This window comes from Urocampus carinirostris, chromosome 12 (assembly GCF_059441175.1).
Source record: "Urocampus carinirostris isolate Australia breed hairy pipefish chromosome 12, RoL_Ucar_1.0, whole genome shotgun sequence".
NCBI lineage: Eukaryota > Metazoa > Chordata > Actinopteri > Syngnathiformes > Syngnathidae > Urocampus > Urocampus carinirostris.
In genome coordinates this window covers 7,327,456-7,355,354 of record NC_142360.1, presented here as the reverse complement: position 1 = coordinate 7,355,354, position 27,899 = coordinate 7,327,456, and the positions used below count along the sequence as shown (strand labels likewise).

Here is a 27,899-nt window from a genome sequence, read left to right as displayed (position 1 = left end):
CTTCCGGACGACTAGAAACAGCCACTGCCGCCGAATTTAAAGAGACAGGCAATCGTTATTTTAAACGATAAACGACAACCATTGTCCCTCGACTTCTTTCCCCCCCATTTCCTCTCCACCGTCCGTCTCGCCTCCCTTTCGCTCAATTCGACGATGTTTCACCGAGTAGCCAGCTCCTCTGTCACCTACATTCGTTCGCCTGGATTTTTCGTCCTTTAGCGTCGCGCCCGAGCCAGGCAAAAGTAGGGCTTGCTCCCCTGACGGAAGGCAGACTGGCTACCCGGACGAGAGGACGTGTTCTCGGCTAAACGTCGCTGAAGCTTTCCCTCCTTTCACCTTCCTTCGTTGCAAGTTGGGCTCCGGCGGCAGCCTCCCCCTTGTTCGCCGCGCTCATGGCGAAGATCCAGGCGCACAGCACGGTGAAACAAATCAACCCGATTCAAGAGAAACCTTTCGTTATAACACAAAAGCAAGTGCAGCAACAACAGCAGCAGCACTTCCAGAAGCTCAAGGTAAGAAAACAAACGACGGGGGAAAGACATTTTTATCGTGAAAAGAAGGTGAAAATAGGGGAAAAGTCCCCTAGGAGTCACACACACACACAACCATTTTGTTTTATTAACACCGAGGCGAGTGAAAGCAACGTCGGCTCAAGCTCCATGTAAAAGTCTTATTTTTTTTAACCCCCACAACACCGTTATTCTTTGCTGATAAAAAAGTGTCACGAGTGACGTGGTTTACTTTCTCATTCCACTAATGCAAACTCGAAAGAAATCTCGCTGGTGTGGGAAGTTCCTCCTTTTTTCGAACAAAGTAGAGGACGTCAGCTAGCAGAAAAAAAGAAGCTACTACAAATGATTATCAGCTATGAATTCTGTTGCGGTGTTGGCATTGTTATTATTTCGATCCTGTGTTGGTTGAAATAGGCGAGGAATAAAGCAAGTGTCAAAAATGTGTGGGTGTTGGAGGACTTATCGTCGTTTGACCGGCTAATGCTAATACGAGTAGCCCCTTTGCGAAGATATCTTGCAGTGCTTTGTGCGAACAAAACGATCATTTCCTAGCAGCCCGACTTTAAACTTGCACATAGCGTATTCAGAAATGGACAAGGCGGCGAAAAAAAGCCTGGTGTGTTTTGATAGCCACGCATTTATTTATAAATGTTCTAGCGTTGCAATAGTACACAACGTACGTTTGTTTACTTCAGTAGTCATCGATGTGTTCAGAACATGTTTTACTCAACAAGATGTTTCCTTTTACTTGAGAAGTCATCTTTGTGATCGGGACATGAGTAGGTAAAATGGAGCAATTCTCGTCGTGCATTTGCTTATGTGAATAAATATGAAGCTATTGTAACTGCAGCAGAGCTGATTCAGCATCCTTGCTTGGTTGTTAGATCGTGCCATTAAAAAAAGCTTTGTAGTGTTCTTAACACTCCCGATGTGCTGCAGGTTGAAGATGCCTTGTCATACCTGGACCAGGTTAAAATCCGTTTTGCCAACGACCCTGGCATATACAACAAGTTTCTCGACATCATGAAGGAGTTTAAGTCTCAGAGGTATGAAAAAAAGAGTTGGGGTTTTGGTGTTTGTCTGCATGGATTTATTGCACTTTTGTAAGTAGAATTCACTCTCAATCTTGTCTTCAGCATTGACACTCCAGGAGTCATTAATCGTGTGTCCCAACTTTTTCATGGGCACCCTGACTTGGTGTTGGGCTTCAATGCCTTCCTTCCACCTGGGTATCGGATTGAGGTCCCAAAGAATGGGATCGCCTTTCTTCAGTCACCTTTCTCCACACAGGTGAGACCACTTTGACCTTGTTTTCTTTGTAAACAAGCGCTCCGGATGATTTTAATTTGATGCATAACCACTTAGGTCAACAGAACCGGTCAGGTGCCGATCTATTCATTTTTTACACGACTTATCCTCTTCAAGGTGTGGACCCGTCCAAGCTGAAATCTGACAAATAGCAGAATACACACCAATGTTCCCTCTAAACTGCGCGCGTGCGCAAACGCGCACTGCCCAGACATTCTCAGCGCACAAGAAAATCTAGCCAGCGCACAAGAAAATCTAGCCAGCTCACAAAAATGAGGGCTCAAAATGGCTGATTAAGAAGCATATTAAGTCAAAGTTACAGTGCATGAAGGTAAAAATACACGGGTTTCACTGACGTTGTGTTCTAAATGCTGTATTTTGAAGTCAAGGTCCAAGTAGAACATAGTTGAGTCAGTTTTTCGAGAACCGGCTTCTTCGGCTCTGCTCACTAAAAGTAACCGGCTCTTTCGGGTCCTAAACGGCTCTTCAGGTTGTTTTTGCTTCTTTAATCCCAACATAACCAAATATTATGTAAAATTATGCACAAAATGACTTAAAGGAAGGGGGAAATAGAACCAAAAAGAAAAAAATACCAAAATGTAAAAGTAGTGGAAAGCTGAGAAAAAAAGAAACAAAATGAAAAGAAAAAAGTAACAGCTAGGAAAAAATAAACACAATGAGCTCTTTTTAAAGGAATTTAAAAAAAAGGTAGAAAAAAAACACGGAAAAGGAGAAAAAGTTTGTGTTGCATTCAAATAATTTCCAATTATATCAAGTGAATCTTGTTGCCAACGTTGTACTTCCACTAAAAATGTGATTAAGTACAGTTGTGTATCTTGCAACCGACTAAATAAGCCCCCAGAAATGTTAGTATTATGTGACAAAATATATAAGGAAAAAAAGAAATCGATATCTTATGAAAGACGTTTGTAGGCCGTACAACCTTTGCAATAGTACATGAGTCAATTCATTCAAAAGAGAAAAATAATTCTGCATTGCCGGAAACTCAGCAAAATGTAACTTGATGTCCAGTTTTGGACATGTTTGATAATGATTTAGTTGCAGTAACAACTATAGTTTTACAAATAAAAAGACAGAATTGCAGTGGAATTAATAGTCTTTACTGTTATGATACAAGAGTACAACCAAATTGGAGGGCTTCTCCTTATCGTGCAAGAAAGCAATTTAGAAGAGAGGCTGGCTACTAGTTGTACGCTAGCATCGGGGCTCCTTGGATTAAGCCAGGTCTCAATGATTAAAATCCAACCATCCCAAATGTAGTGGTTTTTCCACAAGTTGTAGCCACACCATATATTTTAAGACAAAATTCAACAAAACCGCCAAACCCTCTCTCCAGACAAACGCTGATTCTTCAGCACATTTCATTTCACCGTGTGATGTTTGAGGATTTAATAAAATCTACGAAATGATAATAATATAATAATGCCAGAGCCTGTGTCCCATATTAATATAGATACACCACTTAAAATTTGTTCCTCTCCTGCAGTTACTTACGAGTATGAAGGCTCATTTTGAAGGTAATTTTTGTCCTGGGTAATGGTTTGAAAACAAGGTGTGAGTACACAACTTATTTTGCAAAAAGGTTACAAATTACTGCTAACGTGGATACCAACGTATTTACCTTCAGTGCAGACGGCGCTGAGCGGGAAGTGTGCTCGCCCTGTGTGTAGCTCCGCCCATTCCTAGCATTCTCGCAATCAAATTGCTCCAGGTACTTTGGTAGAGCTTTTCATCATAAAGTGTTTCAACAATGAACATAAATGAGCTTCCATATAAAAGATTAGATAGCGAGTTACATCCAAAATGTCGTCTCTTGCTGTGACACCTTGAGTGTAAATTGATGTGTAATTTATGTCAAGTCAAGTCATTTTTATTTGTATAGCCCTAAATCACGAAGAGTCTCAAAGGGCTTCACAGATTATTACACTATATTACACAGACTATTTTTCAGCCGACGAGAAGAGTAGGTTATTCATATGCTATGGAGTAGAAGTGAGTTTTAAGCTTAGATTTAAACATTTCTACTGAGGTTGCAGATCGGATCTCAGAGGGAAGAGCATTCCACAGCACCGGTGCCTGGATGGAGAACGCTCTCGAACCAGCAGAACACTTCTTTGCTCCAGAAGACCGGCACACTCAGATCGTAGGCTTCGGACCGGGACATAGGGGCAAATCAGATCTGAAAGATAAGAGGGAGCAAGTCCATGTATGATTTTGTATAATACTAAGAGAACCTTGAAATCACATCTATGGCTAACTGGGAGCCAATGCAGGTTACCCAAAATCGGTGTTATGTGATCGTACTTTTTTGTCCTAGTTAAAAGCCTCGCTGTGGCATTTTGTACCAGCTGAATAGACTTGATTCTAGACTTCGGGAGACCAGAGAGTAGTGCATTACAGTAATCGAGACGGGGGGTAACAAACGCATGAATTATAATTTCCGCATCCGACTGAGACAGTATTGAACGGATTTTAGCAATGTTACGAAGATGGAAGAAAGCGGTTATAGTAATTTTCTTTCCATGCGTTTCAAAGGATAGATCAGGGTCAAATATGACACCGAATCACTCTGTTTGATGTGACATTTGTCAATGTTCGCAGCAGTGTTGTCCACACATTTATGTCCCATAGATACTGGACTGTTGCCTTTGTGCGGTCGGTATTGTCTTGGCTTTGCACTGCAACAAATTACTCTGTATGCAACATTATGCTAAGCTAAGCAACTGCGCAATTTCCATTTTTATCTCCGAGCCATGTGCACACATGAAAAGAGCCATATATGGCTGGCGAGCCGTGGGCTCCTGACCCCTGCTCTAAACCATGATGGCTTGTGATCAACAATATTAAAAATATTTAAGTGAAGTCGGTCTTGAAAATGGATGAATGTTCATCATGTCAATCTTGGTGTGGTACTCATTGAGTTAAGGTTGATAAATCTACAGAAATTCAATACATTTCAAAGGTTTATGATTCTTTTTTTCCATTCCGGTGTCTGGTGTAGCTCTGTTTTTTAAGAATACCACTATAATTCAATTTGTCATCTATTCAGATATCACCTGGCCAACAGGGGAAGATTGTCAGCACCTCCGCTTCTACATCAACCTCTGGTGCGGCTGCTGCCACTTCCTCTGAAGTGGTGCCGGTCCACACCGGTGACACGAAGTCGGGCTCGTTGGAGTCTTTATCTTCCTCGACGTCTTCAGCCGGGCCACAGGAAAATCCTAGCAGACTGTCCCTTCCCCTGGCAAGTAGAGAGAGTCAAAATCAGGGCGCCTCCGCGTCCCCGTCAGCCCCCGAAACAAGCCCGGTGGAGTTTGACAGTGCCATCAGTTACGTCAATAAGATAAAAAACCGCTTTCTGGACCACCCTGAGATCTACAGAGCCTTCTTGGAAATTCTTCACACATACCAGGTACTACTACTTAGCTGTTGATAATCATGATTATACAGTAAACCCCCTAGTGATATTGCTGTATTGCATGGTATAGAAACCTATGGTAATTAGCTGATGTCTTCTGAACCCCTGGCACCCAAGATAAAATCGTTAAAATAACAATGGTCCCACGTTAGTACTACTTAATTGTGATATATCTGATTATACGTGTAACAAAATGGGGACCAATGTGTTTGCCTTCTTCATTTTTCTTGTCCATCACATGCTTTGTTTCCAATGCATCCTGTTTTTGCATTTTGTTTTGGCATTGCTGTAAGTCTTGGCACCCATAGCTAAATAATTTAAAGCGATCCTGAACTGAACCAAGAGAGCGAATTGAGAATTCTGGGAGACTGTTCCGCCTTTATCATATTGGGAGCTTCACAAAATCGTGATGCAAACCAATAGCAGAACAGCATCTGATATCACTCCTACAGCATCCAAATGTTTTAGAGACTTACGAGGCACGTAACTTTCACAATCAGATGAACAAACACAACAAAGTTGGAATTGTAAGATCGTTGGTACGCAAAATTATTCTTTGTTGACGTCGTAAACATTGTTTTCCACATCGTATCATAAAAATAGTGTAAGTTTAGTGACTCAGTATCTGTGGGGTCTACTGTACTTTGCCTTTCTCATCACTTATTTTGATATCTTGTGCCTCACAGAAGGAGCAGCTGGAAGTGAAGGAGAGTCGGGGCAGTCGAGGTACCTGTGGGATGACTGAAGATGAAGTGTTTTCCAAAGTTGCCAGTCTTTTCAAAGGACAGGAAGATCTGCTGGCTGAGTTTGGTCAATTCTTGCCTGATGCCAAGAGATCACTGGTCAGTACAAAAGAGAAGAAAAAAGCAACTTTGCTCTCTTTGGTCCCTTGGTTATTCTTCTAAATGTCAGGCCAATATCCTAAGCTTGACATTAAGCATTCTTGTCAATTTTATTTTAATTGATTCATGTCATACCTATGATTCAATGTGTTATCAATAGTTCACCGGGAATTCACTGACCGGAGCGAAAGAGCAGCTAAAACAACCAGACGATGACGATCCTCTAGCCAAACAGAGCAAAAAGAGGCCCAGGCCTGTGCTCTTACCCCACATGTCTCCACTCCTCAAGGTATTGCACTTGTAGGAGTAAATTCTTGCCTCGTCCGCAGAAAATGTTGCTTTTTTTCCTTATGTCTTTTTCTTTTTATTTTATTAGATTTTTATAGTTTTTGCTATTTTTTATACATCATATTTTCTCAGCACTGTTTATATGAAAATATTATTCGATGTGTTGTTTAAAACATTCAATATACATCAACATAAATAGATTAAACAGAAACCGTAATAGTAATTGTCTGTCACAGTTATCGGTTTGATAGGTACACGACCCAATAACTAATCATCTGGCGCCATCTGATAATATTCAATCAGCCAACACCACTTGTGAAGATTCTAAGCAGTTATTTTCCTCATTAGAGTATACTTTGATTTTCTATAGAAGTAGTAGCATGACTTGGTTGTGTCTCCTCTCTACCTGGAGTTCGCCTATGTAGTTCTTGTTGACAAACAAAGTGTGTTTTATTTTTTTTCTTAACATACATGTGTGATAACTATAGCATGGAGTTAAAAACCAAAAGGTATCTACCGTCACCTAAATCGTAGGGTCTCGGGGGTGCCGGAGCCCATCCCAGCTATCTTCGGGCAGTGGGCAGGGGACACTCTGAACTGGTTGCCAGTCAGTCGCAGGGCACATAGAGACAGACAATTCGCTCGCTCATTCGTACCTAGGGACAATTTGGACCAGCCAATTAACCTAACATGCATGTTTTTGGAATGTGGGAGGAAACCGGAGTGCCCGAACATGCAAACTCCACACAGGAGGTTCAATCTCATGACCTCAGAACTGTGCCGCACACGCGCTAACCATCGCGCCGCCCTATAAATGTAATGTGAATGGTAATTATTGTGATGGGAAAAACTGCTATGAGTGTGTTTTTATAGTGTTTTTCTTATTTCCCTAGGAAACGGGTGAAATGTTTTAAAATATGAAAATGCTCCAAAATATCTGCCAGTGGATTTATTTTTCACCATAATTTTTTTTCCCCTGAAGAAAAAAATGAAGTATTCCTGTACCAAAGACCAGTCCATTGCTTCCGTGGGCAAGCACGGAGTCTTGCGAGAGTTCTCCTTCTTTGATAAGGTGTGGAATCTTTTGAATTTTTTTCCCTGGCATATTTGTGCTGTAGCATAAGTGTCAACGTGATTCATCTCCCAGGTTCGCCGGCTCTTCAAAAGCCAGGAAGTGTATGAGAATTTCCTGCGCTGCATTGCCTTGTTCAACCAGGAGGTTGTGTCAGGAGCTGAGCTGCTTCAGCTCGTCACTCCTTTTCTGGGGTAATTATGAAATACGTTTAGGGTGTCGTTCTCTAAAAATATAGTGGATTACTTCATTCCTCCGTTGAATCCATTCTATGACCCTTTTGTATTAAGTGAATTTCCTCAATGTAGGAATCAAATTCCTTTATAGAACAGTATCTTTTCGATTTTCCTGTTTTATGACTACCCGTGCATTATTGCAAATATATACACAGGACTGTCTCAGAAAGTTTGAATATTGTGATAAAGTTCTTAAATTTCTTAAATGCAATCAAAAATATGTCATAAATTGCAGATTCTTTGCCAACCAACTGAAATATTGCAAGCTTATTATTTAATATTGCTTATTATGGCTTACAGCTCACTACTATGATTTTTCATTATATTTTTATATTTTGAGATGGGTTATTCAGTATTTTAGTACGACAAACCACCTTGTTGACGACCATGCGGAAGTATAACCCCTAGCTAAAAGTATGGAATCATCAGTCTAGAACAAGTAATTACTCAGACTTTTTTTCTGTAAAACAAACTGATAAAAAGAATGAAAACATGATGATAAGGTTTGCAAAAGTGCAAGTCCTTGGCATTCAGAAACACAAAACATTTCACTAGTATTTTGTTGCACCACTTTTGGCTTTAATGACAGCTTGTGCTCTCTGAGGCATGGACTTGATGAGTGACAAACAGTATTCTTCATCAATCTGGTGCCAACTCTTTGATTGCAGTTGCCAGGTAATCTTTTAAGGTCGTAGCATTGTTGTGGACAATTTCATTTTTTCAATTTCCATCAAAGGTTTTCAATTGGGTTGAAATCTGGGCTACTTGCAGATGACATTGGTTTGATGCGTCTTGCTCCAAGTAATGATTTCACAGTTTTTGTTCTGTGGCATGATGCATTGGCATCTTGGAAAACGAGTTCATCATTCCCAAACATTTTTTCAAATGAAGGAGTAAGAAAGCTGTATAAAATGTCAATGTAAAGTTGTGCATAGATTGCAGATTTGACCACAGCCATCTCACCAGTGCCTTTGCCTGACATGCAGCCCCGTATCATTAAGGAGTGTGGGAATTTTGATGTTTTCTTAAGGCAGTCCTCTTTGTAAATCTCACCGGAACGGTGTTAGGCAAAAGTTTCAGCACCATCATCATGTCCAATGCGGATTCGTGACTCGTCATTAAAAATAACCTTCATCCAGTCATCCACAGTGCCTCTTCTTAGTCCATTGCAGTCTTGTTCTTTATTGTTTAAGCGTCAACGATGGTTTCGTTTTAGCTTTCCTATATGAAAACCCCATTTCCTTTAGGTGATTCTGCACAGTTCCGTCACATACATTGACTCTAACTTCCTCCCATTCTTTCTTCATTTGTCTTGTTGTGCATTTTCTGTTTTCAAGATTTATAGCCTTTAGATTTTTTTGTATCAACGCCTATGTGTCTTCCTTGGCCTACCAGTACGCTTGGCTTAAACAACCATTACATGCTGTTTTTACTTGGTCCAAATCTTCAATGTAGCGAGACATCTCCTGTTTGAGCCATGATTATTGCCAATACGCTTAGTCCAGGAGCCCTCTGAGGTGTGATAACTGCACTGTTTTATCTGCTTACTCTAAGCCAGGTGCCCAATTGACTGGTTGTGTGCTTGTTTTCTACTCAAAATGCATAGATTCCATTTTTTTTTCCTCTTAGAATCGAGTGATTACATAATTCCCTGCACTTGCTCTATAAAAGTAACATTCTGACCATTGCAATGTCTTATCTTAGTTTATTTTAGTGTCTCTAAATGCCAAAATGTTGCACTTTGTTTCCTGTTTGTGATCTGAGTTTTTTTCTACAGAATAAAATGTATGATGAGGGCTTGCCCAAGACTGGTGATTACATACTTTTTGCTGGGGGTTGTACAACATTGGCCAGGAATCGTCGGCAGTGGGGAAAGCTGTCCAGAGTTGCGTCCTCTGTGGTGCCGTGACGGCTCAGAGTTAAGGGATCCGTGAACCGCGATTTTAGTTGTTGCCATAATCGTTAAGATTTTAAAAATAGGACAGCAATGTTTCAGTTGATGCACAGCGCAAACGGAAGTTGAACCGCAAAATGGAGAGGGAACATTGTACTATATAACACAAGTTTGTAGCATGTTATTGTTACAGCAATATTTTGTGTTCCAGTATTAAGTTAAAAAAGTTTGCGTCAGGAGCTGCTATCTGTCACTCACGATTGAATCCAAAACACTTTCCAGGAAGTTCCCCGAAGTGTACACACAGTTCAAGTCCTTTTTGGGAGACAAGGAGCTCTCTCATGCCATGTCGGGGCTGTCTGATCGCTACATGGAGGGAGGAGGAGGTCGTGAGGTGGATTACGCCTCTTGCAAACGCTTGGGCTCCAGCTACAGAGCGCTGCCCAAGACCTACCAGCAGCCAAAATGCAGTGGGCGCACCGCCTTATGCAAAGAGGTGCGTCCTCGTCCTGTTCAGTCTCCAGTCCAATATTTCATTGATAAATAAACAAACGCACAGTACAGAAAAAACAATCTTTTGCTGGTGTGTTTAGGTGTTAAATGACACATGGGTGTCATTCCCCTCCTGGTCAGAGGATTCTACTTTTGTCAGCTCTAAGAAGACTCCCTATGAGGAGCAGCTTCACCGCTGTGAGGATGAAAGGTTTGAGGTAATACAAAAGTCTGTCACACAATTATTACAAGCATTATCTTTCAGAATGAAGTTGGTGAAGATAGTCAGTTTAGCTTTTGATACACTGACAGCCTAGAATGGATCTTTGACATCTTTAGCTGTCTATTAAGATTGCAAACAACATTGTTTTTGGTGATTTGCTATTCAGTGTTAATTTACTTGTAGCATATTTGGGTCTAGTCTTATACAAGTCACTGGGCAGCCTAATGTAATTTCCCCAGTAAATAGAGAGCACTACAACGGTTTCATTTTAATCTGTGGCTAAACATGTGGTAAAACTCGAGGAAGAAATTTGTATCTGAAGGTCGCTATTCTTTTCATCCAAGGTTTGTTTATTTGATAGATAAGATTAGATAAAATGTAGATAAAATTATTCAACCCAAACACACTTTGATTGATTGAATATACACTGTTCATTGTATCAAATCTATATGGAAATTAGAAAGAGGAAAAAGAAAAAATGTAATTGCTTCCAACAGTGTTTGGAGTAGCCATGATTCATTTTTCTTGGCCCATAAACGCACCAAGTGGCAGCTTGATTTTTTTTTTTTTTTTTTTTTTTGAACTGGTGCCTCGGTCATAGGGAGTTGAGGTGACACCGCATGGTCTGTTCTTAAGTAGATCCACTTTCATGTCACAAAGGGAAATAAAGTTTGGCTTTGTTCCAAAATAGCAGAAGGTTGGTCCTGGTTGATGTTGCCTTTGGGTGATGCTGTCATATTCTCATTTGGGAAGCGGTCTTGTTCACGGCTGCAGACTTGAAGAGCCTTGAGCCGCAAAACATGGTTTCCCTGAGAGGTCGCATGCCCGACCAATTCAGCGTCTAGGTTCCGTGACTGCGCCAGAGGTTGAAGGGCTCAGGATGACGCAGCAGGTGGAGTACGACCAAGAGTAGAAAAAAAATTGACATGGCATTGATCCACGGGAGAAAGTCTTTTCACTCTACAGACTGTACACAAAGACATTCTGTTCAAACTAAAACTTTGTAATGCATCTTTCAAGTTGGATGTCGTCCTGGAGACCAACCTTGCCACCATCCGGGTGCTGGAGAGCGTCCAGAAGAAAATGTCGCGTCTCTCTGCCGAGGACCAGGATCGCTTTCGGCTAGACGACTGCCTGGGTGGCACCTCGGAAGTCATCCAGCGTCGCGCAGTGTATCGGATCTACGGCGACAAGGCTCCCGAGATCATCGAGGGGCTGAAGAGGAGTCCGGCATCGGCAGTCCCCGTGGTGCTTAAAAGGTGGCCCTTTCTTTATTTTCATTACATACTGTCATTATGATACACAAATGCTATTTTTTTTTTAAAGTGCTGAAATTGTCGTTGACAGGTTGAAAGCAAAGGAAGAGGAGTGGCGAGAGGCCCAGCAGGGTTTCAACAAGATTTGGAGGGAGCAGTACGAGAAGGCCTACCTCAAGTCCCTAGACCACCAAGGAGTCAACTTCAAACAGAATGATATGAAGGCCCTGCGCTCAAAGAGCCTCCTCAATGAGATAGAGAGTGTCTATGATGAGGTGAGGATGATTTTCTTTAACAATCGGACACAGCGATTTCTTTTGAGTAACCATAGTGGGCAAAATAAGAGGTAAAGAGGGACCGTAGCACAAGTAAACATGACAGGTGAATTGGATAAAATGAAGAAAGTGCAAAAACATTTGAAGTGACATTGCATAATCACCACCTAAGGTCATTGGAACTTAATGGGCATTCAAACAACACACTATGGCAGCCTAAAGAATACCATCTGACAACAGTGGGAGAACTATTTCCATATTTTTGTTAGCAAGTACGTATTTCATCCAGCAAGAGGTCCTAAATGTTTGTGTCAATCCCCTTGGGTGACAAAGAAAAAACAAGCAGGCTGATTACATGAGGAGCGGCTGATAAGAGCCAATAGCTGGAGTTGGTCAGAAATGGTGCAAGTGGCTAGCTTTAGCACTTGGGAAGAGAAGCTACAAAAAAGGGCAGTAAAGTATTTTATTTGTCAAGTGACAGAACCCTGAATCATGGAACTTGGCGATGATCGCCTGCATGACCTGCTTTGGAAGGCAGGTGACTATGAAAGACGAACACTGAGCAGCTAACAATATCGACTATCGGTGTACCATTACCGGCAGCTAAATGACTCATGAGTGGTTAGATAAGGGAACAGTGGAAGAATTATTGAAGATTTGAATCACAGCACTCTTTAATGTTGGCTTGCTTGAGCAGCTTTGGAAGGCATGTGACATTGAAGAAGTTTTTAGCCAGAAGTGGCTAAAAATATGGGTTTGTGGAATGTAGGGCTGCACAATTTAGAAAGAAAAACAAAAACCAATTTTTCAGACATATATTGCAATTTCGACGCAATTTTCGACTTGAAAAAAATAAGTGCATTTCTGTGCTCATTTTGTTTTTGCTGAGAACTTATTCATAGTGTCATGTAAACATACCTCGAAATGACATCTTTAGAGACTGAGAGTATACGACTGTAACAAATAACTATAGATCTAAGTATAAAAACAGAATTGCTGTTGAATAAACTGTCTTTCTTAGCATTATTCAAAAGGACAACAAAATTGGAGGGCTACTCCTTTCTGTGTAGGGAAGCTATTTATAGAGCGCCTGGCAAGCTACACGCTAGCGTCGGCTAACCACAACTTCTGCAATGTTTTTGTGATGATTGAAATACAGTCACAAATGTCGTGGATTTCCTCGAGTAGTAGCTCTGAGTCGTCCGTTTCATGGATAACGGATCCGGCATTGGCGACTAGCCATGTTTGGCAATGGTGGCTTAGGAGTTGTTAGCTTAGCTGTAAGCTTTCCCTTCCGACTAGTGATGGCGGATGAAGTGGAGTAAATATGTGCACAAAATAATGGAAGTTTTGTCCATTAAATATATTTGTCAGTTGTATGTTCAGTAACTTGATGTGCTTGTGTAATTGGGACACACATTTGATAGAGGGAATAGTGCATTTAATTGATTTTTATTGAGGAATAAATTTGTATCTACATATATTATATAATGAATTATAATTGTTATATTTTGTGTGACACACACAAATATAGAGACCTAAGCTGTGCTTAATCATACATGTCTGTTTATACCTTGTTGGGAGTTATCTGCTCAAAATGCTTCCAAACTGGTGGAGTCCTTAGCGTTTTGGGTGGCTCCATTCTCAAGTAGTCGAAGTAACGCAGCAATGATCCAAGACTCATTTCAGACGGTCATGTGGGGGACTCTTCCTGTGTTTTTCGAGCCTATATATTGAGCGCGAATCACTGCGCGAGTCAGTCACGTGAGCGCTAAAAATGGGGCCTTGTTTTCCTTCGGTCACATGACATGAGGAAAAAACTAGACTGACCTCGATACAGCCTCCATTTAACCACGGCCCCTTTGTACGAGGGATGACTTGCGACTCCAAAATCCATTCGTAACGTCACTACTTCCGACAGTCAATTCCCGGACACGATAAAAATCCAGGGAGCACACGCTGGTTATCAGCTTTTCTTTTTGATTTTCGGACTTTCCTCGGAGTGCTATTAAATTGATCAATTCATTTTTATCGTAACGCTCGGGTAAAGCAACGGGCTGAGACATTTGTTTTGTTGGCCATTTCCGCACTCACTGTTTGACCGACTGGCAGCTTACACCAACCTATCAAAGTCATGCACACATATCTTGCAAACTTTTCCTCGCCCTAATTGGCTGGTGCCATTAAAACCTGCTTCTGATTGTCCGGCGCTCTTAAACCCCGAAAGGGGACAATTGTCAAGTCATGTTTATTTGTAACGCCCTTAACCACAAGGAGTCTCAAAGGGCTGCACAGACCAAAGATTATTGCTAACAGACTATTATTACACCATCCCCTGATCTAAAACTTACATGAGGGCAGGGAAACACTCAATAACCTCAAAATGAAGAAACGTTGAGAAGCGACTACAGATGAGGTAATCCCCCTTCCTGGAAGACCAGGCTGCAAGGGATGTTGCAGTAACAAATAATACAAAGATATTGTCATCTTCAAATATATGTCATTCATAAGCTATAGAATAGAAGTGTGTTTTAAGCCGAGATTTAAACCATTCCACTGAGTTTGCAGATCAAATATCAGGGGGCAGAGTTCTTGTTGGCCAAACATTCCATCACTCAAACAACAAACTGGAACTACAAATCCTTAAAAAACTGCAGTGTTACGCGGTTACAATATTGAAAGTCTTCACATCGCGATATCAATTAGATTTCGGTTAATCGTGCAGCCCTTGTGGGAAGCCATAGCCTGCAGCCGAGTGGCTAGAAAAGAAAATGGGAAAAAAATTGAAGCTGCCAGAATTTCATGACTCTGGAGACATCATGAGCAGGGGTCACCTCTGTGCATTAAGTGTCCGCTTCATGCTGAAAGCATCACAGGGACAAGCTAGTGTTGCCGAATAGTCATGGTTCTTCAAAGGGTGTCTCAGGTGGTGTAATATGATTACAAACTTCCTAACATAAAATAATATTTATGAGATGGTAACAGTGTCAACAATAGTGGTTTATTCAAATGAAGTATTTTTTTCACCACTAGTTGTTGCTATATAATACACACTGAGGCTTTAAACTTATAATTGTCTTCAGCGACAGGAACAAAGCACAGAAGAGGGAGGCGTCGGCCAGCAGGCCCGCAACGGCTCCAGCGCGGCGTCGACCAGCGAGCCCCACATGGTGTTCACGTACGAGGACAAACAAGTCCTGGAAGATGCCGCCGCGCTCATCATCTACCACGTCAAGCGCCAGCCCACCATCCACAAAGATGACAAGGACCATATCAAGCGCATCATTCAGCACTTCGTCCCCGACCTGTTTTTTTCACGCCGTGGCGAGCTCAGCGACACAGAGGATTGGACAGATGAGGAACCTGAGGATTTAGGTGAACGAGGACCGGGCGGAGCAGCGGGAACGACGACAACTGGACCACCACCGGCAACAACCGGGGCAAACACTAACACTTCTGACGCAGCGGCAGCCAGTAGTCAGTCTCAACTGGCTCAAGGTCAAAGCCCGGCTCAAAACCAGCAGCAGTCGAACAGCGAATCCAGAAGGAGACGATTCAGCCTCTCCCAACCGCCAGAGACGTTGGCCACTGCTGGGAGCTCCAATCAAACTGCAACAACCGCCACCACGCCGACCCCTGAATCCACACCGATGGAGGCCAGTTCGGGCCCCGCGACCGAGAAGGTTGACCTGCGTGACCCCGAAGCCGAACACCAGAAAGAGCTAGACGACGTCTACAACTTATTTTTTGTCAACAACAACTGGTACTTTTTCCTGAGGCTGCACCAGACGCTGTGCTCGCGCTTGCTGCGAGTGTACCGGCAGGCCGAGCGGCAGCTGCTGGAGCACCGCGCTGAGCAGAGCAGGGAGCAGCTGCTGGTGGCCGAAGGCAGGCGGGAAAAGGCGTGCGACCTCGCCATGGAGCTGCGACTCAAGCAGCCAAGTGAGTTGCATCCTTTTTGGATCAGGAAACGGTACATTGGCTCCGATTTACTTCAGCAATTTTGTGACGTGGCCAGTTTTTGAGTCTAAGTAATGGGGCCTCTCTTATGGTATCACTAATTGAAATACTTGTTAAGTTAAATTGTCCATTGTAAAGTTTTGTGTGTGTGAACTTAACAGTAATGTAAAATTACTTTAAAAATTGCAACAACAAAGTTAAACCAGAATGTTGTTGCTGTCATGTAAAATACCATACTAATAATGACACATTTAGGAAAAACAATTACTCTTTAGATCAGTAGTCTGCAATCACTCGGGTAACAATTACCAGGCCATGCTTTGTTTTTTTTGTTTTGTTGCTTCTATTGTATTTATTCATGTATACACACACTTTTTTCACTCCAAAAAACACTCAAAATCATACTCGTGATCCATCACCGCAATGATTGATCAGTTGACAAATATCACTGACATCATTTGCTCAGCATTTGATGCATTATTGGAAAGAGTTCTGCCAAAACAACATTGTACAACATGGTGCCGTGAGTAAAAAATACTTCATTCAATACTTGATTATGAGAAAATGCCCTTTCCTATGTAATCTAGATCCCGAGTGGTTGAGTGATTACACAGTGGCTTTTTATTGTTCTTGCTACTAATGCTATTATCAGGCCAGGACTTATAGATGTAGTCTGACATCAAATGTTGCAGACCACTACTTTAGATAATTATTTAATAAACCCTCAAGGAACAATTTAAATAATAATTACAAAAACAAATTAAGATTTATTTTGTCGCATGACGGCGACTACATATTTCTTATTGATTTAATGAACATATAAACATATAATGACAAGAATAAATTGATTTAGAAAGATGGGGAAACAAATTGGAAAGATGAGTACAACTGTTGTTTACATTGTCAAAAAACAGTAGGAAGAAGTATGAATATTTAGTCCTACCCATAATGTTTTTATAATGGTATAATATAAAATTAAAAACCATGTCTCCGTACAATGCAGCACGGACAAATCAACATGGTCACGTGAAAAACAAAGCTCATAAGTATGAACAATCACTAACATTTCCCCTAATCTAAATTTTGGATTTTTTTTTAAACATAAAAGCTACTAAACATTTTATATTGACTGATTTAGAATATGATTACTCATTAAAAGCGTAATTCTTTGATAAATCATTGGGGATGATTTGGGAGTCAACAACGTGGTGCCTGCGTAGACCAAGTGAGAACATCTGAGTAGCCCCGGACTGGTTCTGAAAATGGCGAGTCATTAAGAGTTTCTAGGGTATTTGATTTCTAACTGGTATGATGTTTTCGTGGTTGACTGAGCCCATTTATAACCTACCCATGCTTATTGCAACTTGGTAACAACATGATAACAACATAGTGATAACATGTTTTATTTTAGAAAAGCATATCCTAGCCCTTGGTGCTAAACAGGTAATAAAAATTAGCTCTTGCCTGCAAAAAGGTTGGTGGCAGCTGATTGAGGTAATAACCAAACAAAAACTAATATTGGGGTAGGATTTTACCACCTGCTATTAATGTATAAAAAAAGAGCACATGCTACATGTATTTTATGTGTAGGTGAGGTAGAGTTAGAGGAGTACTACCCAGCATTCTTGGACATGGTGCGAAGCCTGCTAGACGGAAACCTGGACTCCAACCAGTATGAAGACACACTGCGGGAGATGTTCACCATCCACGCCTACATTGGCTTCACCATTGACAAAGTCATCCACAACATCATCCGGCAGGTAGGCTGAAGTCAAACCCACTGCACGGTGATGTTTGGATTCGCACGTGGTAACTTGAACTAGGGCTGGGCTGCAACTGATGATTATTTGAACAATTATGAATCGGTGGATTGTTGTAACTGTTTTTCCATTAATCCATTAATTAGATTTCAAAATAACACACACTTTTATCTTCCTCCTTTATTCAAATGTTGAAGATTTTGCCAGGGTTGGGGTTTTTAAACAATCCTTTTCTTACTTTCACCATTTTCATACTATAATAAAAGAAAACCAGGAGCACGGGTGTTGAATCAATCCCCCTCCCCTGTTCCCCCTGCCTTCTTTCCTCCAGCGCAATGTGCTTTGTGGCCAGAACAGAAGGTATAAGTAGATAAAAGCAGATTCTGGTTCTGTGGGAAAAAATATAAAGGCTCTTTGAACTCACTTGGGCATTGTAAACACACACACCGAAAGTTGAGGTGCGTAGCTTGAGGTGTCCTGAAAAAGTTTAAAGGTAAGTATTTTATAGATTAAGTGTGTATTAACAATGGCTTACCGTTTAAAGATACTTTATTTTTTTCCTCGGGCCTGTCTGCTTTTCTTACTTTTATCATTGAGGTTCCGACCAAGAAGCGCATTACGCTGAAGGAACGGTGGAGCAGGATTGCGGTGGGGGCGACAAAGTGATATCACGACCGTGGCCGTGGTTTTCTTTTACTCCATGATGAAAATGGTGGAATAAAAAGGACTGTTTGAAATACTGTTCAAATGCAACAATCAGCACAAATTCATAAAATAATACGTAATACTATTGCAAATATGTAAGATACTTTTTAAGGCTCACATTCAAGACAGCTTCTTGCTATGGCGTACATGTGTTTCTCATAATGAAGCTCGTCATTGTGCTCTAATAAGATAAATAAGTATCAGTGATGTTTGTACAGAGATCTCTCGCTTTTCGCGGTTAACGAGGACTAGAACCACCTGCGAAAAGTGAAAATCCACAAAGTAGCGTCGCATCTTCATAGAATGATGATTAAAAAGGAGTCCTAAACGTAGTGGTTTCCCATGTAGCTCCAGGTCATTTATTCCATGTTTAATGGATCTCGGATCGCTGAAATACAGGGTGCGCAGGGGTAACTTGCGACGGTTGTTAGCTTAGCCATAGCAGTAGGCAAGACCTGAAGCCTTGCTACTGCTTTCTCTCCTGACGCCACCGCAGTCGATTTCCAAACCCGATGATAATCTATGGAGCACCTGTTGGTGATGATCCGTTTCATTGCACTTTTCTAACTTTCTTCATTTAATTGATGATTTTCTTTTAAGCGTAACAAGCCACCAAAAGCTAGCAGTCGTTATGCCTCAAAGCTTGTTTTGGTTCGGAGACAGACTTGAGCGCCCGCCCCATGTTTGACTGACAGCACACACGGGCCTATAACAGTCACGCCCGCAAAGAGTCATTCCACGTAATACACGCACACACAATCTGCCAAGTGCAGCACTTACTCTATGCTCTCTCTGACCACAATGCATGATACTTTGATATCAATGACAATTCAATTAAAAATCCGCAAAGTAGTGATCCAGCGATAACCGAAGCGCAAAGTATCGAGGGGGTTTCTGTATTATGCCACAATTTGCAAGGACACAATAATCACTCAGACTTTGCCAGAAAATTGTGGGACTAGTTGTAAGATTAAGCAAGTTTGAGTTTGTTTATGAAGCACAACTAAAGCTGTTTAAGATGGCCTAACTAAAATAAAAAGTGTCTCTCTCTTTCTGACACACACCCACACACAGCAAGATCAAGCATCAAGCGAGCTACCTGAGAATAATATTACGTTTACTCACTTAAAAAATGCTAACAAAAACTGCAAAAAAATGTAGTGACTTACCCTGGTACCAAGCTCCCTTCATACTCATCGGTGACTCCAGCATGATTCGGTTTCAGGTGCTGTCTCATCATCGGGGTGCTCTTGTGACATGTCATGTACTTTTACATATTTTTTGTTTCGTGAAGTGCTCCCACACGTTTTTTTGGTCGGACTGTTTTCTCCGTATCAGTCATGATTAAAATGTTGAATTTACTGTATCCATTGAAAATACCGCTTTCGCGCCCCAACTCGCTCTGTTTAGCTTGCTGACTTGCGATGCAGGTGACGTAAATGGCTCCGCAACGTGCTGATTGACGCATTAATCGCGCGACCCAACAAATCAATGACTAAATTGGATGCTTTTTGTAATTTGTTTTAATCGATTTTATTGAGCATTTTTGGAGCCTTAACTTGACCCTGCTTTTGTGTCTCTAGCTCCAGCACCTTGTGACGGACGAGGTGTGCCTGCAGGTGGTCGATCTGTACCTTGCCGAAAGGAAAAGGGGAGCCGCAGGGGGGAACCTCACTTCTCAGTGTGTGCGAGCCGCCTGGGAAACCAGCTACCAGTGGAAGGCTGAGCGAGCCATGGCTGAGGAGAACTGCTTCAAGGTCAGAATGACATTTTTGTATACATTTTGATATGTTTTTGAAGTTAAAAACGTTTTATTTTTAAAACTGATACCTCGAGCATTCCCAGAGGCTACCACTAGACTGCTTGAGACCCTTCACAACCAGCATCAGCTCGTCCCAGATTGTTCATGCTGACACCTAAAGAAAGAGGTGCTGGCTAAATGGGAGGAAGTTGCAGCTTGTATTGAAAAGAAACATACAGAAAATGGCAACTGGTCATGCTACAGCTCTCTTTAATGACCCTATTTTTGTAACATTTTGAAGGGGAGGCAGAGACAAACCTCCTTGGGCAAGTTTAAAAGAAAAAGATTATCTTAAAAAAAAAGCTTTAGATAGTAAAAACGTTGCGAGGCCATCTAAAAGGGCAAAAGAGAGCGATACATAAACTGAAACCTGCATGAAAAATGTTCTGTAAACATGTTTGTGTGTAAAGTTGCAGTAACCTTGATTTTAAGCTTTTAGTATGTGCTTATATCATTATGCCCCATCACTATTACCGCTCCATGGTAAGTGCTCATAATAAACTTGCATTTTATTTAATCCATCCATTGTAGTATTTTATTTAATCCCGCCGTTTATCCTCACAACGGTCGCGTGGGTGCTGCGGCAGTGGGCAGGGGACACCCTGAACTGGTTGCCAGACAGTCGCAGGGCACACAGACAACTCACTCAATCATTCACACCTTGGAACAATTTCAACTGGCCAATTACTCTGACATGCATGTTGTTTTTTTGGGAACGTGGGAGGAAACCCACGCAGGCACAGGGAGGCTGCGGTAGCTGGCTGGAATTGAACCCTGGACCTCCGCACTGTGGGGCTAACCACCCAGCCGCCATCCGTCATTTCATGTCAATATTATCTTGTTTATCTTTTAACTGTCTTTTTTTAATGTTTAATTGCTATTTGAATTTGTTTTGGAGTAAACAAGGTGTGTTTTCTTGTTAGTTAGGGTTATACAGACGCTCCCCTACTTAGGACCATTCGACTTACGAAAAACGGTAGATATGATCATATTTTTCGGGATGTCGAAAAATATCCGGACATTGTTGTAAGTTAGATTTTGTATTGTTTGCACCTTTTTTCGAGTACAGGACATTACTGTCATGCTTCTTTCCGCAGCTACTGGCGTGTGGTGGCGCTGTAAGAGGTCACCCAGCATCCACCTCGAAGAACAAATCTACTTCCTCTTCCTAGTTTGTGTGTAAACATACTGTACTGAATCTCCAGCGCGCTAACAACTTTGACATTTTTATTGTTTAATATCTCGTGCAGCCATATAATATGGTTGGTGTAAAGAAGAGGCAAGCGGTTTCTTTTGAAATGAAAGTGGAATAAGAAAGCTTGATGCGGTTGAGAAAATGGTTGGATCCCTTTTTTTTTCAGCCATTTTCTACCACGAAGGAGGAATTCGCCTAACTCTGGAAGCCCATCTTCCAAAAGTAATTTAAACTTCACTTTATTTATCTTTATAGTGCATATTTTATGAAATGTTTATTTTTTTAAGTACAAAACATTACAGGTTACTTATACAAGCCTTAAACATATATAAACCTTAAACATACATTCCATACAAAATATAGCACTGAAGCAACTTGCGAGCAAATTCAACTTACGAACGATCATCTGGAACTCTCGATCGTAAGTAGGGCAGCGTCTGTATTCTATATTTTTGGAGATCGGAAACAAACTAATTTTTAAAAAATATTTTTATATCAGGAACATTTGCACAAACAATTTGAGCTACAAGCACATATTAAGCTCGTATGGAGAAGTACCACTTTATTGGGAATTTATAGCTCCAGGGTTTATTATGCATTGACACCTAGTGGTGTAAAACTACTTTATCAGTTTAAGTAAATCATTATTCGTTCAAATAATAAGCAGAAATGCGCTTTTTGTTTCTCTGGTCAGGTGATGTTCATTCAAAGCAAAGGTCAGGTGACCATGACCATTGAGCTCCAGGACACCGAGGAAGCGCAAGCTGACGACCCCTTAGATGTTCAGGTAAACGCACTGCAGATATTTTACAGATATAAATGATAATTATTGTACAGATAACGGCCAACAATGAGGTCGTGGCTAACTACCTGATGGGGGGGGGGGGGATATATAGTCACTTAACCCCACGCTATGATATTAAATCAGCAAAACTACTTGTTAGAAATTTTCTAAGCATTTATCAGTGTTCGTATTGGTGCTTAAAATCCTTAAATGCTCGTTTCTTATGTGTTTTAAAGGTTTAAAAAGTACTTGAATTTTGGGTAAAGTACTTATTTAAATTTGTTTAAAATTAGCCAGGGTTCCTGGCAGTCTGACTCTAAAGACCACGCATGAAAATGAAGAAAAATAAAACAAGTCTGTATAAAAGTGACACAGACTCTGGTAGCTTCACTTTGACAAATAAGTATTGTATTTTCACGATTATATGGCGCACCGGACTATAAGGTGCACCACCCAAGATAATTTTTTTGTCCTTTATTTTGCATATATAAGGCGCACCGGACTATAAGGTGCTACAGTGGGAACGTCAACAAAACAGTCAGATTTTTAGTTTGAACAATTTTTATTGACACTTTTAACAGCAATTTAACATATCCACAATTTCATTATATCATTTTCTAAAAATATGCGGTTTTATCGACACTTTTAACAGCAATTAAATACATTCACAATTTCATTATATTATATTCTAACAATATGAGGTTTGAACATTTTTTATCGACTCTTAACAGCAGTTAACCAAGTTGTAAAGGGCAATACTTTTGTGCAGGGGCACAGCTGTCTTCTCAAGTGGGATTTCTTCCCACCCTCGAAAACAGTCAGATAGTTCAGTCAAACTTATTAACCCCTCAACATTCTGACGGCTCGCACAGGAGCAAATGCCTGTCTAACACGTATGGACAACGGTGTCTGTACGATGTCACCAATCACTCAAATTTGTCATTCCACTTATCATTAGGAAGGTTAAACTCTTGGGATTCAAGAAATGACAACCATTTCTTAGTTTCTATTTTCTTTTTCGCTGACAACTGTGTCGACAGCAAAGGAAGAATTTCATTGTGCGGGGAAACGTGGTTATTTACTGTGCATATGACGATAAACACTTTGAATTGAATTGAATTAAAATAAATAGACTAGTCACAAAAACATCAAGATCAGTCTGAAACAAGATACTGGGAAAACATAAAGCCGGGTTAGCTCACCAAAGTCGTCTTGCAGCCATCACGTTCAATAATAATACTCAACCATGGTCCTCTTACATCCGTGAGTGTAGTAAATCCAACCGTGTGAAATATTTCCACACTCCAAAACACGCAATAATGCCGACAAATAAAATAAAAAAATCCGCCGAGAAGCATCTGTAACGATTGACGATGCTTGTTGTCAGCTGTCTGTTCATCCCCATAATTCCTGTTTACAAATACAGACTAGTAAAAAATGTTTTCTCCATGCCGTGGAGCAACAAACCTGTGATTCACAATCATCGTTTTTTGCTAATTGCAGGCTTTGTTTTGCTCCCCTTACGCTTATGAGGGCCTGTAAATGCTAAAAAGGACCCGCCACATTTACCTCCGAATAACTTTTAGCCAATAGTGACAGATTCAAATGATGGTTGACACATGGGTTAGGAAATGAAACGCCGGTGTACATGTATCCCAGCATACACCGCGGTCTACTTCGCCTACGGGGGAAAATCTAGTCGGCGGCTGCTTGCCTTAGTTGCGAGACCTTGCGACTCAATATTGATCCATATATAAGGTGCACTGTATTATAAGGTGCATGGTCAGCTTTTGAAAACAATTGTTAGGCTTTTAGGTGCGCCTTATAGTCGTGAAAATACGGTAAGTCTAATCCAGATTGTCACAGTAACTTGACAAGTATGAATTGGGCACCGCAAAAGTAGACATTCCTAATTTTCTTTGGCACAACGTCACTGACATAAATTTGCTTCATTTGTATTTTTTAAGAATTGACTTAAAATGACTTGATCAAAGCCCCGAATGGCCCACTTGACGAAGGGCAGGTGTCTCCTCACATTACAGTATGAAAGACACTATATGAATTGGCATTGGAGATCTCAAGTCGCCAAGGGGTGCTGGCCAATCGGGCAGAATCTTGACCTCCCCACTACCCCTCTCTCGCTGTCAAGCAAACAGCGTGATATCGTGAGAGAGGTGCTGTTATGGAATCATTTGTTTTTTTTAGTTTTTTAACTTGAATCTTGGCTGCTCGAAAACCTTCCTAATGGTGCGGGAAACCCCCATTGTTTTTATTCCAGATCGTTTTTGGTTTTTTTCCAGTCAAATATTTTTTCCGCGAAGGACTAAATCAGTGATAACTGAAGCACTAAGTAGCGTGGGATCTCTACTGTATTTTCCGGACTATAAGGCGCACAACGAAACATTCCTCTGAGAATTTTTTTTTTAATATATAAGCTGTGCTGGACTGTAATGTGCATGAAATTAAAACCACAGTGAAAGCGAGAGATGCATTAAAAAAACGTCAATTGGGAAAGAAAAAGTGGTTTCACAACTAAATAGACAGGATTCATTCATAAATGGTCACCACATCTAGAAGCATTTTTATCTACCGATTTCCGGTTTATAAGGCAGGCACACTATCAAAAAATGGCAAATTATTTCATTTTTAGGTGAAAGTACGGTAAGTAATGATCGAATGGTGAAGTCGGGCTGTAGTCTCTCCAACACTACTTTTTGGAGACATGTTTACCGATGCTATTGTGATAAACAAAAATAAAGACGCGCATAAAAACAATTTTTTTGTGTGTTTTTCTATTTTTTTTTTTAATATAGCTTGAATTGAAAAATATATATATATATATTTTTTTAATTAGGCAGCACGGCGGTGCGGTGGTTACCACGGTCATGAGATCGAACCTCCTGTTTGCATGTTCTCCCCGTGCTTGCGTGGGTTTCCTCCCACATTCCCAAAAACATGCATATCAGGTTAATTGGCCGGTCCAAATTGTCCCTAGGTGTGAATGAGCGAACGAATTGTCTGTCCCTGTGTGCCCTGCGACTGGCTGGCAACCAGTTCAGGGTGTCCCCTGCCCACTGCCCGAAGATAGCTGGGATGAGCTCCAGCACCCCGCGACCCTACTGAGGATAAGCGGTGCAGATAATGAATGGCTGGATGGATAGCTTGGATTAAAAAAAAAGTTACAAGTCTACAGACGCAGGATTTTAGCCGTTATCAGCTGTGGTAAAAAGAAAAAGTTGTGCATCACCATTATTATTAGATAATACACCTAAATCAGACACCCTCAGCCAGGCTACCCAGCTGATTTGTGACATTTGTTATATTTTATAATTTAAAGCCATGTGTGAGTCCTATGAAATCATGATTTTTGTTGTTGTTGTTTCAGTGCTTGTCCAGTTACATGGAGCAGTTTGTTGGAACCGAGTCTAGTCTGTGTTCGCAAGCAGGTGGCTACTTTTTCAAACCCGTCTTCCTTCCGCGGTAAGCTAGTTAAGCTCACAATCATGTTAAGGGTTACTCTCCAGCATTGCATTTTGAATGAAGAGATTATTATTATGTTTGGTTCTCTATAGAAATCTTCGCCGTTTCCGCCGTTGGCAAGTGCGACAAGTGGAGGCAATGCGCTGCAGACGCGAATGGCACCGGCAGCTGGGTGTGGAAAATGCCGGCAGCCTGGATTGTCGCTTCAAGCTCAATACGCACAAGATGGTGTTTGTCATGAACTCAGAGGACTACATGTACCGGAGAGGAGCGTTGGTCAAGGCTAGAAAGGTATGGTTGAATTTTCATCTTTCTAAACGTGGCGTCTGAAACTTGAAATTTTTCTACTTTCTACCACCATCTTCTGGTGTCAGCTCATTTCTCAAGTACTAATGGTCTTCTTTTTTCACCTGTATGCAAACTCATCTCAAAAGACAGTATAAAAGAGTGACAATTACTATATTGAAAGTTCTTTTCATGCCATCAAGGTGTCCAAACGCTAATAACCTTGTAATGTTGGCGATGAGGAAATAGTCAGCTCCATACCATCTTCACATAGAAATTGAGATTTGTCAACTCTGATGGACTCGTACTACAAATGTAAACTTGATTGTTTTATCCTTCTAGCAAACCCTAGATATGTCACCTCACTCTTGTTTCTTGGCGCATCTAATGCAAACTTTTCTTTAGTCTGTCTTCATAGATAATAAGTTCATAATCTATGACAGAAACCCATTCCTGAAATTTGAAAGGGTGTCCAGGTTTCTATTTCATGGTATAATACCAAATTAACGAGGGAGGGAGAGGCCGATAGGGAGCTGTGTTATAACCAAACCAACAGCAAGCGTAAACTTTAATGTAATGAAAATAAAAAACTTACCGTAAAACAAATGACTATGTTCCGGTTACCATCAATCATCTATACGTTGAGTGGAAGGTGAGGGCGACAGCATGCCTTCATCCACTTCAAACACTTCTCTGAATTAGTTTTTAGCTCAGAAAAGGGGACCAGCCTTACCCCTACCAATCGATCCGAATACCGCTGATCAACGTGACAAGGTCCCCAGACACATCATGAACCATTTTTGATCCAAAACACTGACAAATGTTTCATGTTCCAGAACAAAATACATTCATAAGTTGATGGTCCACTGTATAAGTGCAAGGATCACATGTGATACAAAGCTGGACGACCTAAATCAGAAGCCACTGGCTGTCGTCATCCTCACGTTATGATTGGCTGAGAATAACACTGTCGTGTCTATTAATTGGGGTTGGATGCTGGGTCTTCAGGTCAGACCAATTGAAAACCACCGCTTTTAATGATTGTGCCTCCATAACACAAAATGCAATTGCTCATGACAATCTTGACCCCTCTTTCCCATCTCAGTCCCAGCACCGGGTCGCGGCAAGCCAGCACGAACGCCTTGCCAAGTGGCACCGGGGCTGGCAAGCCGAGCACGTGACGGCATCGGCCGAGCGCGACGTACACAAGTGGCTGATGGGGGAAGACGAGGAGGACATGATCCCTTGCAAGACCACCTGCCTGGCCACGGAGCTCAAGGGCCAGGCCGTCAACCGATACCGCGTCCATTACAACGGCGGCAAAGCGCCCGTCTCGCCTTAAGGGGACGCTCGTTGGCCAAGGTGACACGCATGGACGGAATCACGTGAAATAAACAGTTGCAGTACTTTCATACTCTGTCATCCACAGTGAGCATCTTGGTGGGGGGGATCATAAATACGTGCAAACTTGCTGCCAAAACACTCTCACTTGGCATCAGTGGCATCATCTGGCACTAAGACTTGATCCACCTCGTGGAAATGGATTGAGAAATGTGAATGTCTGTTTCATTTTTATGTTATTGCGCCCCCCCCCCCCTTTTTTTTTTTTTTTTTTTTTTTTTTTTTTTTTTTTTTTTTTTTTTAATGAGTCTTGTGTAGTTTTTAGCTTGTAAAGCCAGATAGCCTTCTGCTTGTCGGTGGCTCAAAGCGCATTTTTACAAAGGACTTAATCGTGTAAACACGCGTACGTAAGTTTGTGTGTCTCGTACTTCATGAAAAGTATGTGCATATGTATATTTTTATATACAGTATGCAGTCACACCATCCGAAGATCATGTGGTTATTTTGGCGTTCTTGAGGTCTCTGTTAATTTCTTTCACCATTTTTTGTATCCTAGGTAAACGAGAACAGGAAGCAAGTTGGTTTAATACTGAAATTGTGTATCATAATCTTGATTTCACTGAGTGTTTGTGTGGTCTTTTCTTTCCGTTTTGCATACTGACATTGAAAATAAAAGCAAGAATATCAGTGTTAAAATAGAATGTATAACATTTATCCTGTATCTGTTATAAAATAAACAACTTTGTTGTGA

At 41.2% G+C, this 27,899-nt stretch overlaps 1 protein-coding gene across 2 annotated transcripts; it reads left to right on the top strand.

Annotated features, from left to right (window-relative positions):
• The first annotated feature begins 6 nt into the window (after positions 1-6).
• On the top strand, positions 7-27,899 carry sin3b (SIN3 transcription regulator family member B). Of its 2 annotated transcripts, none has more exons than XM_088349749.1 (19): positions 7-512; positions 1,452-1,558; positions 1,649-1,802; positions 4,891-5,253; positions 5,946-6,101; positions 6,262-6,390; positions 7,372-7,461; positions 7,537-7,655; positions 9,874-10,087; positions 10,185-10,301; positions 11,327-11,565; positions 11,654-11,837; positions 14,921-15,779; positions 17,388-17,557; positions 19,846-20,019; positions 21,953-22,045; positions 25,428-25,522; positions 25,615-25,813; positions 26,913-27,899. In XM_088349749.1, the coding sequence occupies exons 1-19, from the start codon at positions 393-395 to the stop codon at positions 27,147-27,149; spliced, it is 3,819 nt and encodes a 1,272-aa protein (XP_088205875.1). In that variant the 5' UTR covers positions 7-392; the 3' UTR covers positions 27,150-27,899. The 2 variants fall into 2 exon arrangements, with proteins under 2 accessions (XP_088205875.1, XP_088205876.1); XM_088349750.1 differs by lacking the exon at positions 7-512 and adding an exon at positions 1,277-1,295.

Excerpts from the sequence above, each read along its gene's own strand:
- sin3b (XM_088349749.1), top strand. The coding sequence starts at position 393 with ATGGCGAAGATCCAGGCGCACAGCACGGTGAAACAAATCAACCCGATT. Across the intron at positions 5,254-5,945 it reads AAATTCTTCACACATACCAG|AAGGAGCAGCTGGAAGTGAA; the intron begins GTACTACTACTT and ends TGTGCCTCACAG. Across the intron at positions 11,838-14,920 it reads TAGAGAGTGTCTATGATGAG|CGACAGGAACAAAGCACAGA; the intron begins GTGAGGATGATT and ends AATTGTCTTCAG.